Below are 17,081 nucleotides of genomic sequence, written 5' to 3'. Positions count from 1 at the left end.
AAAGTGTGCGTCTGTGTAATGACTCCGGGTGGACACATTACACAGGTTCTGCCCTTCACAACAGTGTTTATGCCGTATTAACGGTAAATGTGTTAATTGTGATTAAGAAAAATTAACGCTTTAAACTTTAATTAATTGCATGCGTTAATGCGTTAATTCTGACAGCTCTATTTAAACTTTTTTTGTTTTTTTAAAATCAATCTACAATCCATACCCCATAATTACAAAGCAAAAAACTAATTTTTGATGACTCTAAAAATAAAAAAATAAAAATAAAATAAAAAACTGAAATATCACATTGACATAAGTGTTCAGACCCTTTGCTATGACACCTGAAATTTAGCTCAGGTGCATCCCATTTCTCTGGATCATCTTTGAGATGTTTCTGTACTTTGGTTAGAGTCCACTTGTGGCAAATTCAATTGATTGAACATGATTTGGAAAGGTACACACCTGTCTATATGAGGTCTCACAGCTGAAAATGCATATCGGAGCAAAAACCATGCCAAGCCATGAGGCCAAAGGAACTGCTTGCAGAGCTCAGAGACAGGATTGTGTCAAGGCACAGATCTGGGGAAGGCTACAAAATATTTCAGCTGCATTGAAGGTTCCCAAGAGCACAGTGGCCTCCATAATTCTTAAATTGAAGTTTGAAAAAACCAGGACTCTTCCTAGAGCTGGCCGCCCGGCCAAACTGAGCAGTCAGGGGAGAAGGACCTTGGTAAGAGAGGTGATCAAGAACCCGATGGTCACTCTGGTTGAGCTCCAGAGATCATGTGTGGAGATGGGAGAAACTTGCAGAATGACAACCATCACTGCAACACTCCACTGATCTGGGCTCTATGGCAGAGTGGCCAGACGGAAGCCTCTCTTCATGGCGGTGGTAGAATCATGCTGTGGGGGTGTTTTTCGGCGGCAGGGACTGGGAAACTGGTCAGGGTTGAAGGAAAGCTGAACGCAGCAAAATACAGCGATATCCTTAATGAAACCTGGTCCAGAGCACTTAGGACCTCAGTCTGGGCCGGAGGTTCACCTTACAACAGGACAATGACCTTAAGCACACAGCCAAGACAACGCAAGAGTGGCTTAGGGACAACTCTGCCAGAGCCCAGACTTGAACCCAATCGAACATCTCTGGAGAGACCTGAAAATGGCTGTCCACCGACGGTCCCCATCTAACCTGACAGAGCTTGAGAGGATCTGCAGAGAAGAGTGGCAGAAAATCCACAAATCCAGGTGTGCAAAGTTTTTCACATCATACCCAAAAAGACTTCAGGCTGTGCTTCAACTAAGTACTGAGTTAAAGGTCTGAATACTTATGTCAATGTGATTATCAGTTTTTTTCTTTTTAATAAATTTGCAAAGTTATCAGAAATCTGTTTTTTTTTCTTTGTCATTATGGGGTATGGAGTGTAGATTGAAATAGTAGATAGAATTTTTTTTTATTTATTTTTTTAATGTATTTTTATCATAAGTCTGCAACATAAAATGTGAAAAAATTAAGGGGTCTGAATACTTTCTGAATTCACTGTAATTAAGTAAATTGTAGCATTTGGTTACATTATATTTTGTGATTTCTCATACCTGATTAACTTACTATATAACATCAATCTCTCCTGCACATTTGACCTCTAGCAGGTGAGGAGGCTTTTCAGACAGATAGCAGAATAAGTGAGGTGGGCCAATATGCAGGGAAGTGTTACACATTAGGGCAGTTTATGTTGAATGAGAGGATCGAATGGTCACAGAATTTAGCACGGGAGCACGACAACGAACTGATACGGAGTGAGAGAAGCGGAGTGTCCATCTGTGTGGGTCAACCATGTGAGGATCCACCACTAGACCTGGCAACATCTGCATGATAGACGGAACACATGACGCAATTTTTAATTTCGGGGGATTTTTGTCAATTTCGGTGACATTTTTGCCCCGAACCCACGTTAATTTCCGAACCTGCCCCACACCTACGCTTCACTCAAATACAACAGATGTCTTCTAATGCAACCTAAACAGTCGCTGTAGTATTTTTCATATACTGATTGTTTTGTTTTGATTTCCCAGGGCTCTCTTTGACTATGACAGGACCAGGGACAGTTGCCTGCCCAGCCAGGGCCTTAGTTTCTCCTATGGGGACATCCTGCATGTCATCAACGCCTCCGATGATGAGTGGTGGCAGGCACGGCTGGTTACACCCCACGGGGAGAGTGAGCAGATTGGGGTCATACCAAGCAAGAAAAGGTACAGTACTGTCAACAAGCCAAGCCAGAATGCAATCTAACATTTCACCCTGGGTAATAGAAGGGGTTCATGACTGGTCAAACCATGCGTGATCTCTTCCAAACGTTTGAATTTTTTGATCCACAGGGTGGAAAAGAAAGAGCGTGCACGGTTAAAAACAGTGAAGTTCCACGCCAGGACGGGCATGATTGAGTCTAACAGGGTAAGTGGCGAGCCAGTCCTCCTCCTCCTGTAAGGGACTAATGGGAACTGCCCCACTTCCCCTGAGTGTGTGAATTGGTGACTTCTCACAGTATCCTGGAGGCTCCTATTACTGAGCATCTAATTTCTCACAGCAACACGCACACAAAAGTGTACAGTTACAAATGCACACTCATTGTGCCATCATAATTAGCTATAGATCAGTGGTTCTCAATCCTGGTCCTGGAGGCCCCCCAATAATTCAAATTTTTGATGTTTCCCTTGCCACACACCTGAATCAAACAAAGAGGTTTATAATACCTGGAGATAGCTACGGTATTCATTAACACTCCCATTCTTCTCAATGGTGGTTGACATGAATGTTTAAAGTAGGCAGTTTAAATTCTGCTCTTATTCCTCTCCTCTTTGCACATAGTTCAAGAAACTTTTTTTTTTTTTTTGAGGCATTCACCTGAGCCATAAATGATAGATGGCTAATTACTCTGGAGCAACTAGAAAGTTACATCCTGATAACACTGATTTCTACAATCCTGGGAGAACATGAGCTGGGACGTCAAAGGCAGCAGCCGACCAAAAAAATGGGCGCTTGTGAAACATCTACTATAATATAAATACATATTCACGATTAACAGCATCAGAACAGTTTATCGGAACAGTCACTAAAGCTGCGTATGGACACAAACTTTCTACGGCAATCCCTGTAGGAATAAATATGCAATCACAAACATGAAAAACATTTACACGCAGGGTAAAATTGCATTCTAATTCAGTCGATTACAACTGTTCATGTTTACGCTGTACTAGATGATCTCCACGTCACAGGGAATTGGAGAGGATGTCAGAGGGAGTCAATATGTCTGTCACCTCTCCTCCATTCTGAATCCGTGTGTGTGTGTGTGTTTTTACAGTGGACGTGGCCTCCCAGCCCAACGCCGCAGAAATAGAAACCAAGCAATCGAAAGAATGTCCCCTCACACGTCGCTTGTTGTGATCACAGCTGGTTAGGACAAAAACTCTGATTAACACAGAAAAGATACCTTTTATCACGTTTCGTGTCATGTCTGGTTATATTTTGCTTGCAAAAATTGTCAGAGTACAAAGCTGCTTTTGAATGGCTGTTAATGGAGATAGAAGATGCTTTTTGGCAGGATAATGGTGTAGTTACTGCATCTACCAGCAGGGGCTGACTTACTGAAGCTAACCAGCCCTTGTGGAAGTGATGTATTCCATGAGCTGAATTGGGTGTTGGGTGCCCTCCAGAACCAGATTTGAGAAACACTGGGTTAGGATGCAGGGGCATAGATTACCGGGGGCGGGGGGTGATTGGGAATCTACGCCCCCAGTAATGAAAACAAGCAATTACACCCCCCCCCTCCCCCCCAATATTTATACCATGATAAATGGAAATATATAAATGCTTCACACTGCAACCCCCCAATGTTCAAGCCAAATCTACGCCCTTGGTTAGATGTCTACTCTTTTCATTTTGCCTCATGTTTTTAGTTGGCATGAGCAGTCATGTTGTTTTTTTTCTGCTGCAATTTGTGTAATCAGGACAAGAGCATATTGTTTAGTTTGTCCTTGTTCAGTGGTGCATTCCCTATTGTTAGATTCACAGTCAAAACATTATAAAAATGAACTTAAAAGTATGCTTTTTCTGAATGTAGAATGTTTACGTTCACATCCTCCAATTACATTTGTTTGTGCGGCCAAACGTCGTCTTTGATTTTATTTTTGCATGCGTGCCATGAATTACATTTGAAACCCATTCTGTTCTTTTGTGTTTGTTTCATTCCTCATCTCCATCCCCTCCATCATTGGCTTGTCTCCACGCAGCCAGTCAAAGCGAAGCGCAAAAAAAGCTTCAACCTTTCACGCAAGTTCCCATTTTACAAGAGCAAGGAGAATATAGTGCAGGAGTTGGTGGAGACTGAACGTGAGTATAAGCGCATGACGAGTGCTCTGACGCTGTCCTTCATGCTTCATCCTGTCACTGTCACTCACCCTGGAGACGGCTTCTGATTGGCCCTTGACATCTCTCAGAGAAAACAGCCAATCTGTTCCTCTCTGGCCTTTGTTTTGCTCTAAAGAGGACTTAAGCACTTCTCGCAGATATGAGGCTGCATTAACACTTAAAAAGCTGTGCTTGGACTAGAACTAGTACATCTGTCCATTTCAACATCAGGGCCGTTTAAAGCTTAAGCATTTAAAACAGTAAATGCATTGCTAAATGGACTAATTATTTTGATACTGATAAATCTGCAGCAAAATAAAGCACCTGAACTTTATTTACAAAAGGGATAACCCAGATCTTTTAACGCACAGAAAGATGGTGTTAGTGTACCTCCATCCCTAGAGAATGCTGCACCTCTCTTCTCCCAGCCTCTCACTAACCTCTTTCTTCTTCCTTTCTGCTCTCTTCTTTGTTCTTGCTTTCACCTGTCGGGACGCTCAGGACTTCCCAGGGTTAAGCGATGACTTTTATGGATCAAAGAGTTTGAGTAAGTGTGTGGTTCCTCTTGTCAAGCAGCTGTTCTCTGAGCTAACTCAACCAGCTGTGCCACACACCACACACACATTTCTTCCTTTCTCTCTTTCTTTTTCACCCTTTCTCTTACCACTGAATCTGTCCCAAAGATCAACTGGCCACAATTCTGTACATAAGAATAATTCGCAAATTAACATTTAGATCTAATTGTTGTAGAATACACGGGCTCAACAGTAAGGATTATTTCTGCTGATGCTGTTTGGCCAGTAGTTAAAAATAACATTTTATTTTAGCAATGTATTTTTATATGTGCCTAGGAAAAAGTGTATTTTACATTTAAATTGAAGAGTTGTTTTTTTGACAAAAGTTTAATTTGTAGTAATATCTGGAAATTATACAGCTTATATAACACAACATCTATAAATTAATAAACACATTTTTATAGAAGAAATGACAATGGAAAACATTACAGATTGGTTCATAACTTTTAACAGATGCTTCCAAGACTATAAGTCATTCTCGTTAAAGATTTTGACAACTTAATCTACATTAACCAATTAGATGAGCAGTTTCTAATCTTTTTACAGTGATGTACCCTCTCTCTAACACACAGACAACATTCACACAAAGTATTTTGAAAATATGTATATTTAACACAATTAACTTTGTAAAACAACTCTTAAATCAAACATGTTATATTTGCACAATATAGATCTTATACATATTGAATAAATGGCTTACCGATTAATGAAATTGGTGTGTCAGATATGGCATAACTCATGACTAAACTCCCCTTTTGCGGGAGCAGAACAGAGACACTTTATAAGAGCTTCCAGTAAACAAGAATTGCTGCTGGTACCATGACACAAAATGAAATAATGATTAATTTTTCTAAGGAGGAACATACATTGAAGAACCTTCTTGCAGATAACATCTGTATTTGATTAAAAATTGACCTTCCCTTTGATAACATTGTGCTTCGGAACAGGTGTACACTTTCTAAAATCAATAACCATGTCCTAAATGATGAATATCACTCCAAGACACAAAATCATCCAGTACTGCACAATGACCATCTTCCCCTTCTTTCAGTAAACTCAAGATGACAGTCATCTGCAAACTTAATAATATGCCTATTATCATAATTGCTTTTACAGTCATTGGTATACAGTATGTACAGCAAAGGAAAAAGTACACAACTTTATGGAGAAACAGTAGATGACTTCGCAGTCTCTGAGAAAACACCATTCACAATTACATGCTGACACCTATTTGTTAATAAATCCACTATCCACCCCACAATATTTGGGTCCAACTTAAAGGACAACAGCACTTTTTGCTAATATATTTGGTTGAATTGTGTTAAAAGCTGAAGAAAAATCAATAAATAAAAGCCTAACATGGGGATGAGCCCCCTCCAGGTAACCCATACATAAGATGAAGTAAAGTAAGCAGAATGTCCTCCACTCCCCTACCAGGTCTATAGGCTAACTGCAGGGGATTTAAAGTCCTTTCTACCTGACTTGAAACTGATTTTTTGATCAGCTTCTCAAATGCATTTATTACCAATGAAGGGCTACTGGCCTAAAGTCATTAAATTCTCTAGGAGAATTCGTCTTTGCAATATTTGCACTTTTCCATAATGCTGAAATCTGTTGGAGTTGCAGTGATAAAAAAAAAAAAGAGAGAGAGTAGAAAATTCCACTCAACTGATATGCACATACATTTAAAACCTAACCACTTCTCTTATCCGGACCTGGAGCTTTCTGAACCTTTTGTGCTTTTTAATAACTTAGCTACATCCTGCGTATTAAAATCTATGGACACATCTGCCACAGTATCCTTACGAATGTCTGCAATTTCAGCACTGTAATCATGAGCGTCAAAAAGACAATAAAATCTATTTAAAGAATTTGCCAACTGAATATAACTACAAACATTTTCAGTCAGTTCATCAATACTGCTGGCTGAATCTTCAAACACAGACCAGTCCGTGCAATCAAAACAGCCCAGCAATTCAAGTGTATTTTCTTCCGTCCAAGTTTGAACTTGTCGCACAACAGGCTTCTCTCTCTTTAGCAGGGTTGTGTAAATGGGCAATAAATGAACAGTATTGTGGTCTGATAACCCTAATGGAGGACCCGCAATCGATTTATATGCCCCCTTATTTGAACCATAGCACAAGTCCAGGGTCCTATTATTGAGTGTTGGACATACTGAAAAATCACATACTGAAAAAATCGAATTAGTGACTTTTTTAAAGAACAATTATTCAAATCCCATAAAATAAAATTCTGTGCATCAGGAGAAATTGATTGCATCTTTTGAACAACAGAAAATATTTTGTCCGTAGCATTTTTTCCATCAGCCTTGGGGTGGATATAAACCACAGTAATAAATATTTGAGAAAATTCTCTTGGAAGATAAAATGGTCTTATTGCCACAGTCAGAAGTTCAATATCAGGCAGGCACAGCCATTCTTTTACAGTAAAATTTCCAGCCCATGTTTGATTAATGTACAAGCATACTCCCCCCTCCAAGTAACTTCCCTGTTACCTGTGAATCTTGGTCCAACCGAAAGGGTAATCCAAAGCCATCAATCTCTAGGGAAGAATCCACATCTGATCCCTTTAACCAGGTCTCGGTGAATGCCAATTATCCCTGAACTCGTGTAGGTACTTCACGTTTCCCTTTAGCTCATCTAGTTTATTTCTCAATGACTGAATGTTGGATAAGATGATAGAGGGTAAGGGAATGTGGTATCTCCTCAGCTGCTTTCTCAGTCTTTGTTGAAAGCCACCTTTCTTGCCGTGTTTTCTTGGGTACACCGGACAGTTCTTCCTGAATATGTGCTCAGTAAAATCAGCATCCTCTGGAAAAAGGGCAAAAACTCCATCGCCGGGAGATGGGAGACTCAACCAAAGTCCTAGTAGGAATTCACGAGAGTACTGAATTTTATTCACGTGGGGATTGTTGATCAAACAACACCGCAATCAAGTCCAAAGTGAAAGCAAAAATAACTATAAATAACAGCTCCATCTTGGTCAACAACCACCAAACCTATCTTCTATAATGTTTATAGGCAAACAAACAGAAACAAATTACTGATAAGACAAGAACGCCAAAACTCTGCTGCCGGTCGCCACGTAGTGTCTGCATATGATCAACCTAGCAGTGTTAAGTGAGTGTCCAAAGTGTTAAGTGAGAGCAGTAAAACATAATGTACAAAATAAACAAATGTGAGATTGAGTGATAATAGAGCACTGACCCGATAAGGCAAGTGATAATGCAATCAACTGCCCCCAAAACTTTCTCACACCGGCTCTGGGCCATCGAGCCATTCTTATAGCTGAGCCCTGTATGCAAAAGAGAGAGTGAATACATGACAGGACCCATAGTGTCTTCATAGTGAGCTCATATTGGACAGAATTGACTGTGTGTTTAATGTTTTAAATATCCCTATCATGTTGTCATTGTATCTAAGAGAAGTTTGCTATTTGATCTGGAAGGAACCCAACACTGGGCTGTTTACTTTGGCATGAGGAGCTGTATCATTGTCTGATGAACTGAACACTGGCAAGGTCATAGGAAACGCTCAGCAGAGAATCTAAGATCACTGAGGTCTTAAGAAAAGGAAATACTTCATTTCCTATTGCTGCCTCATCCTTCCATTTCCCTTCAAAGGAAATGCTAGCCATTTAAGTGCTTAAAAGTTCTCTCTCTCTCTCTTTTTTCTGTCTTCACTCAACCTTTCCTATTTTTGGCATGATAGTGTGAAAGGGTGTATAGTTTCATTCCGAGTTGTGATGGATATACTATTAATTTTACATTTGCAAAAGTTTGCATTGTGACACTTGTAAACATCCTATCCTTTATCCACAGAGTGCTTGACATCCAACACCAGTGACAGCGAAAGCAGCTCCAGTAAGTGGCTCTAAACATTCATTTGCTTATGCTTTTTATTACTTAAACCACATGCATATAACAGTCATTGCTTAACTGTCTGCATTAAATCGATTCCATTTAATTCAGCTAAGGTACACCAACATCTTACTTGATTAGTGTCATGACACAAAGCTGTAATCTTTATCCTTTTAAGTGCTGGAGCAAAAAAGATTAATACATATATGCCAAACCACTTACACTATTATTCCAATGATAGATCAACAGGATTGTTCTTGCAGTGCATGCTGATGAATGAAACCTTCAGGTTTTGTATGGGTAATTTTGTCCTTTTTCGTGATGCAGAGGGCCAAGAAGACACAATTCTATCCTATGAGCCAGTAATTCGACAGGAGAGTAAGTATTCGTAATTATTTTTTTCCACTTATAATGTTAGTCAGGGTCTAAATGAGTTATACATTTTCCACCCTCTGACCCTTAGAATTAAATAGGCTGTTTATGCTACTTTACCTTTAGACCTATATGTAAATTAACTCTGTTATGACTGTAATTTATCAGTATGGGTCAAGTTACTAAATAGGTGTTTTACGTATATGTTATAGGGGAGGAACACTTATGTCTGTCTGTATGTATGTTTACTTGGGTTATCAAACTCTTATTTAAAAAGAACAATGAAAATCGTGATGTGTCTCTCTGTAAAGCCAATGTAAAACAATAATTCTCAGGGTTATAAGTTGGCTATAACTTGACTAACAGTGATCTGGTTTTCCTTTCAGTCCATTACACAAGGCCTGTGATTATTCTGGGTCCAATGAAGGACAGAGTTAATGATGACTTGATCTCAGAGTTTCCCCACAAGTTTGGATCCTGTGTTCCACGTGAGTGTAATGTGAAAAGACCAAAAAATGTGCCACTAGCCAGACTTACTACTTGCAGAATATGTACTTATCAAACTATAAACCATTTTACATTTTTGAGCTCTTGGAACATTCATCTTTTGGGAATACTTCTCAAAAGTAAAGAAAGAAATGCACATTTTTCCTCAGATACAACTCGTCCTCGGCGAGAGAATGAGATGGACGGCCAGGACTACCACTTTGTGGGCTCAAGAGAGCAAATGGAGAAGGACATTCAGGACAACAAATTTATTGAGGCCGGCCAGTTCAATGAGAATCTGTACGGGACCAGCATCCTGTCTGTTCGGGCAGTGGCTGAAAGGGTCAGTGAAAGCTCACACTCCCTTGTGTAAACATGCCAAAGGATCTTAACTCTTGTTTAATCTTAAAATATTTTTCTTGTGGCAATTTCTGTGTACAGTGAAAGTGTGACAAAGGATGAAAAAGTTTCTCTAATCCTCTTGTAGGGGAAACATTGTATCCTGGATGTGTCTGGGAATGCCATAAAGCGACTGCAGCAAGCACAACTCTATCCGATCGCCATTTTCATCAAGCCAAAATCTGTGGAGGCCCTAATGTAAATAAAATGAGTCCAGGGATTGTGTTTTTTGTAAAGAGCTGCAACATATTTTTGTCTTTATATTAGTGCTGTCAGCCGATATTTTTTTTTTTAATCGTGATTAATCACTTTTTGAAAGTGCTGAAATTTGACACTATATATAGTTTTATTCTTGTCAAAATTTGTTTATTTCCATCTTAGGAACAAAACAATATGTAGCAATATATAATGCTTTATTTACATTTTCCAAACAAAGCCTTCCACAATATAAACAGAAATGCACTAAAATAGCACCAATTCAAGTCACATCAAACATTTCCCGAAGTGTAAGTGGGAGTTTGACTAATTGAAAGAATTTGTCCCCATAGGTTGCATCTTCATTGCAGTGGGCATTCAATCTCTTAAACTCTCGTCCTCCACAATAGTAATCTGCTGGTAGACTGTGGCTATCTGCTTTTCCTACATCAATCGTGAAGCTGCATTCATGATTCACGTCAGGGCAGCAACACCAGTGTCGAGTGCCGCTTTGAACTCACCATGCGCCTTACATAGGCTGAAAAATACTTGATTTCTGTCACAAGTCCCATCTAAGCTTGTTTTGTTCATCAAAAATAATGCTAAGAGCTCCTTTCTCCATTTTATCACTGACAGGGAAGCGCTGTCAGAGATTATTTTATTTAATAAGATAACCTCCGCAGCTCTATCATAGGAGAGAGCATAACGGTCAACTTTAGCATGTTAGGACAGTATCGCCCATAGAATGTCTATGGGACCACGCGTATGCTAAGCTTGTAGGCTCTACTTGGTAGAAGGGCTCTGGTGCTGTGGCTTGTGTCAGTGTAATGACTCCGGGCAGACACATTACACATTCACTCCAGTGTTAATGCTGTATAAACGATAAATGCATTAAATCGTGATTTTAACGCGTTAAACATTTTAAATTTATCGCATGCGTTAACGCGTTAATTCTGACAGCTCTACTTTAATCTTGTCACATAACTTAAAGGAATATTCAATACAAGTTAAGCTCAATCAACAGCATTTGTGGCATAATATTGATTACCACAAAAATGTATTGACTCGTCCCTCCTTTTCTTTAAAAAAGCAAAAATCTGGGTTAGAGTGAGGCACTTACAATAGAAGTTAATGAAGCCACTCCGTAAACGTTTCAAAAGTATAGTCATAAGACATAAACAATATGCATCTTAACATGATTTTAGTGTGATAAAATCACTTACTAACATTTTCTGTGTAAAGTTATAGCCAGTTTTATAGGCCTGTGTCAATACAATCAAATATCGTAATACTTTTTCTCATAATACTGTATCAATACTTGGATCTATGTATCGTGATATATCGTCATATTTTCAGTGCAGTCAGAGATGCTTCTATGAGGTATGAACGAGACAAACTGATCCTGAATGTTTCTCTCACAGACAAGCTGGACCTCTCTCACATGTTTGGATCTAGGGCCGGGCAAAAATATTGATTTTCTGCTTAATCTTAATTTGCACAATCCAAATGTCAATTCTTAAAATGCCAAGATCGCACTTTCTTTCTCTCTGCAATCCCCAACAATCAGATGTGCGTAAATACTTCCCATCTGCTAAAAAAAAAATGTTTTTTGATTTCACTCACCAGTGTTTGAGTGGTGGAGCGGCGAAGAAGTTCTGCACAGAGATATTTTCACTGCGTGCTGACAGTAAAAGTTTTGACTCTTTCTGTGTAATGTGAGTCCAAAGACTAGATCCAAGCAAACCATTTGTTGTTTATTAATGTCTCTTTTAATATCCTTTCAGTTCTCTACAGTCAGTTATTTATCAGAAACAACAAAAGAAACATTTAATTCTAATCACACATAGCATGGATGCTGTAAAGAAGCCATTCGACCAAACAAACACTACTGTCAAAGTCCCTGCAACAGGTCTTAAAGAGACAGTACCATTTTAGCGCTTGTTCTACATATCTACATAAGTAACATATTTACTTGTAAATACTTGTAAATAGTACAAATTAGACATGTAGACAACAAACATGTAGCAATATACTGTAGATAATGCAATATAATATATTCAATTTCAATACGCCACATTTATTGATGTAATACATGGACTACATTTAAAAAAAAGCTAAAATGTCAACAAAATGATGAAAAACTAATGATAAAATACAATTTGTAAAATTGATATGTCTGCAATTTAACAAGTTAGAAGGTCCACTGTATAATTAATAACATTATTAGCTTTCATACTGTATACAAGCAAAATGGACATTATAACGATACACACATTTTTTAAAATTAAAAGCAAAATCGAACCATGATATCGTGATGTATCGCAATATTTCGAATAGCAGTACATATCGTATTGTGAAGTGGCTGGTGATACCCAGCCCTACAATTTTAAAACTTTGTTGCCATGATGACATAATTGTCAACAAACCCTAAAACCACTGTAAAAATGACGATTTTAACAACTTTGCAGCTCAAATAACGTAAGTGCTATTATAAAATTATAAGCTACCCATTTCTGCCTTTTTAACCCATGTGCATCAATAAAAAAAAAGTTACTCAGAGGTCCTTAGAGGACAAAAATGTCTGCGTCTAAAAACTGCCATAATAATATTATATATTAATATTATTTTCCACTTTCACTCACTTACATTTTTAAACAACATCAGTCCTGATCATAACTACCAAATATTCATTCATTTTCAGGATTTTAACACTTTAAATGCCAGTTTGTTTACATAATGCCACTGATGTTTTTTACACACACACAAATTTCTCAATACACACATACAAAACACACTCTGACATCCATACCAGCACACCCACACAATTTTAGCTGCATCATTTATTCAATTGGCCTGCAGTGCCCTATAATACATCAAACAGAATATAGGAAAAAAGCATGTATATGCTACATAGGCTAAACATGAGAAAAATGGTGCCATCTGGTGGAAAATATTAAACATTTTAAATTTTGAAGCCAGGTCTCTGGAATGAAAGCATAATATCATAGAATTCATGATTTTATGCTTTAATGGCACTGGGATCAAATATTGCAGTTTTAATGGGTTTCAATTGAGGCATTTTTGTCCTGAAGGTCCTGAGTGTTAACTATTTTGTGTACACAGTGTATTTATAGATGTATTATAGGAACTGAGGTTGAATTATCAAAATTCCACCAAAAATATACACCTTTGGCAACATTTATGCTGTTGGCATTAACACAGCCAAAACTATTGAAAAAAAAAAAAAAAAATGAAAAAGACAAAAATGTCCCGAAGTTCCCACAAGGGTGTTAAACCCTCCAAAAATTGGCCCCATTCACTTCCAATGTAAGTGACTCACTGTAACCTTGATTTCTTATTTTTAAAGAAATGATGGACATTTTTTGTGGTAATCAACATAATGCCACAGATGCTGTATACTGAACTTAACTTGTATTGAAACCGGAATATTCCTTTAACTATACATTTCTTGCTTTTTGAATGCTTGTTCATTGTGAAGTTAGAATGTGTAATACAGTTCCTTGCCTTTAACAGGGAATTGAATAAGAGGCAGACATATGAGCAAGCCAATAAAGTCTTTGATAAGGCAGTGAAGCTTGAACAAGAGTTTGGCGAGTTTTTCACAGGTAACTTCCTATGTACTGTTGTAACTTCCCAATATGTGATTTCTCTAAATTGTTTTCAAAGAGATATTTTAGTCCAGTCCCACTGCTATTGTTTAACAGAATGATCTTTGCTGTAGTATATAACTACCTGTTTTCTCTCTGTCTCTCTAAAGCCATAGTCCAGGGTGACTCACTAGAGGAGATTTATAATAAAATCAAGCTGATCATCGAGGAGCAGTCAGGCCCTTACATCTGGATTCCTTCCACAGAGAAGCTCTGAGCTCACCACCTCCACGGAGCCCCCGCCTGAACCCACACCCACCTGACACCTTTCCCGCCTTTCACTGATCAAGTTTTAGTGTCACCATTATGTTACCCTCAAATGGAAAAACGTCTTATCACCATAACTGTGACTGTGCACACCCCTGCATGAATTTCAGCAATTCCATTCAAGGTTGGAAATGCCATTCCTAAAAAAAAAATTCATGTAAATCAAAAAAAGGGAAACCAAGTGAATCCTTTTGTGAGTTTCGAAGCAACATTGAGGAGTAGAGAGTTCAAGATATGTACCTTCGTAAATAGTGACACATCGTAGAAGTGGGAACCTCTTGTAAGTTCATTTGGTTTCCTTGTAAAAGACATTCAAGGATGCTGAGCAAAGACATACAAGGTTTTCTACAAGGACTAGATACAGATGAAGCCTGCTGATAATGCCGATCATGGAGTCACTGCTCTTGTTTATAAGTGGAGAAACTTAAAAACTGGTGGATTGGCTGCCCGTTTGTTTATATGGTGCAGTCAACGGTGAAACCTTTGGAGGCAGAACAAAATGGAAAAAGGTTGTTCGAGTCTATACATTTATATTACTGAAATCACATGGAAAATAAAAATCATATGGAGAGATTTTACTACATAAGAAATTATATGGTACACATTTTACACTTCACTAGAATTGTCTATTTGGAGGGCTGTTAGATTTCATTTACTTGTCTTTGGATTTTTGTGTTATTTCTTTCTTGTGGTTTTAGCTGCTCTGTACTAAAAATGGGGGTAGAGAGGTGTAACTGGGCTCTCTGCAGAACACCAAACTGCCTTACAATTAATGAACGCTTGTGTAAGTTTACTGTCAATTGTGGGGGAAATTATTCAACCTATCAGTGCTTAGTGGGAGACTCCGAACTACTTTAGTGTTATTTCTGAGTTTCCCCATCGTCCTATTGGAGGCCTAACTTGTGAGTGCAATAGACTTAAGTGTCTTACTTCTGTGAAATCAATTATGGCAGCCGAACCCCCCACCCCACCCCATTGGAGTTGTTGAAAGCAGACAGCCCACTTGCACTTCCTCTGCCTTCCACAACTATATTCTCTTCAGACTGAACGGTAACAAGGTACTGTCCTGTTAGCTGCCATGAAGCGCAGCCTTAAAACGGGTAGAATCAAGACAATAATTGTATTGGATGTCCTTCTTAATATTAAAGCGTTAGTGGAGCCTACAAATTGCCAGTTTTCCCCAGAACTCAAAGATGATTTGATTAAATCTGTTGTTTGTAATGACAGCTTTTAAACAATATTTGTTTTTTCTTTATTTCCGGGATGATGTTTACTCCACTGTGGTGACCCTTGTGCCGAGGTGAGCTTGGAAAGCTCAGGAATCTGATGGATAACATTTTTAGTGACAAAAGGGCAGCAGTCATATTGTGATGTAGAGCGATTCATATCAGTAGAGTATGAACTCAAAGGGATGTTATGATTTCCCAAACCCAGAGTACCCAGACATGCTGATATATTATACTTGTGTATTCTAAATAGTTAGTCCTTTTTTTATTTTAAATATTTTGTAAGCACTATGTCTGTGGTTGCCCTTTTTGTGCTTTGGGTTCACCTGTACTCCCGAGGACCTGGAATGGGACGGTGCTGACGGATACAAAAGTACAGTACTTCCTTTGATCCCTTCGCTCCCTTGAGAACATAATTCTTTCTTTTTGTATTGAGAAGTCTGGATTGCACAGAAAGTTAATGAGGTTCCTGGGCCCACTCTCTCCCCCCCTCAAGCTCCTGTATCCGCAGGCATTTTTTTTAACAGGTGTGCTCCAAGCATCTCTGCTTAATCAGCTGTCATACCTTTGTCAAAACCAGAGTTCAGGGAATAATCGAAGGGAACAGAGCCATTTATAAACTGCTTACAGACTGTTTAACTGGGTATGATAGCTGTCAAGTGTAAATATCCCCTCCCCCCCACTCCCACTCACTTGTGCTTCATGCATGTGTGATACAACTGGGACAGACATGTTTTATATAAATCACAAATGTCAGGTAAGTAAACTTTTAATTATTCTGAGATTAATTTCCATACAAATGTGCCGTAATGTTGGTATTTCTCTATAGAAAAAAATATATCTTCAGCTGCCTATCAGAACATTTTTTAATAAGTTGGGAATCAGCTTCCCTACAATACGGCCTGTCTACTTGTGATATCTTGTGGAACTTGTCTGAGTGTATAGAAGAAAAACAAATGTAAAAATATATATAAAAAGACATGCAGACAGCAACCCGTAGAGTGATATTAAAGAAACCAGGAGCATAAATTACTCATTTAGTATAGAATTGGTCCTCTAAGGTGACAAGTGGAAAAAAAAAGCTGACTGTTCAAGCCATTGATGCCAGTCAGCCGTGTCGGTAAAGCCCAAAGAATTTTCATTCATTGTACTTCTTTCTAATTAAGTTGATTGGGTCAGAGCAGTTCCGTGTGTGTTAATGAGGGTCACTGCTCCGGAGGCATGAGCGTAAAATGAGAGAAGGGGTCTGGTTTGTCTTTGAGTGATTATGAGTTTTCGATGTGACAGCACACCTGTGCAGTAAGTGCTTGCAAATATGAACTCTTTGATTGTACAGTAGTGTCCTCCCCATGATTACAGGTGGTACAACCTATCAGGACACAAAGAAAACCTGTCTTTTATATCCTGATCAGGAGGGAACATAGTCTTACAGAATTTTTTTTGTTTTGTTTTTTGGACTGGACAAGAGTTTATTTGTTTGGAAATAAACTATGTGACTCTGTTACGATTTCAATGCATGCATTTTTACTTGTTTTCTATCACAATACTGATGTAATGACTCCAACTAACAGAGGACAGCTCATATAGATAATACGATGACAGGTAATAAAATTATACTGC

The 17,081-nt window shown here is 38.5% G+C and overlaps 1 protein-coding gene across 8 annotated transcripts in view; it reads left to right on the top strand.

Moving 5' to 3' along the window:
• Positions 1-16,974, top strand: part of LOC127413268 (disks large homolog 3-like) — a 154,250-nt gene extending 137,276 nt beyond the window's left edge. For 6 of the 8 annotated variants that reach the window (XM_051650250.1, XM_051650251.1, XM_051650252.1 and 3 more), the window contains 10 exons: positions 2,062-2,238; positions 2,365-2,440; positions 4,276-4,375; positions 8,810-8,851; positions 9,176-9,226; positions 9,607-9,708; positions 9,877-10,049; positions 10,194-10,303; positions 13,835-13,926; positions 14,079-16,974. In XM_051650250.1, coding sequence (XP_051506210.1) covers positions 2,062-2,238; positions 2,365-2,440; positions 4,276-4,375; positions 8,810-8,851; positions 9,176-9,226; positions 9,607-9,708; positions 9,877-10,049; positions 10,194-10,303; positions 13,835-13,926; positions 14,079-14,185 — 1,030 coding nt within the window. In that variant the 3' untranslated portion in view covers positions 14,186-16,974. Of the gene's footprint in view, positions 1-2,061; positions 2,239-2,364; positions 2,441-4,275; positions 4,376-4,894; positions 4,941-8,809; positions 8,852-9,175; positions 9,227-9,606; positions 9,709-9,876; positions 10,050-10,193; positions 10,304-13,834; positions 13,927-14,078 lie in introns of all 8 variants that reach the window. The other 2 variants (XM_051650254.1, XM_051650253.1) reach the window with 1 other exon arrangement.
• The last annotated feature ends 107 nt before the right edge of the window (positions 16,975-17,081 follow it).

The sequence above is a fragment of the Myxocyprinus asiaticus genome, chromosome 22 (assembly GCF_019703515.2).
Source record: "Myxocyprinus asiaticus isolate MX2 ecotype Aquarium Trade chromosome 22, UBuf_Myxa_2, whole genome shotgun sequence".
NCBI lineage: Eukaryota > Metazoa > Chordata > Actinopteri > Cypriniformes > Catostomidae > Myxocyprinus > Myxocyprinus asiaticus.
Note: the sequence above shows the minus strand (reverse complement) of the source record. Positions and strands in the feature narration are given on the sequence as shown.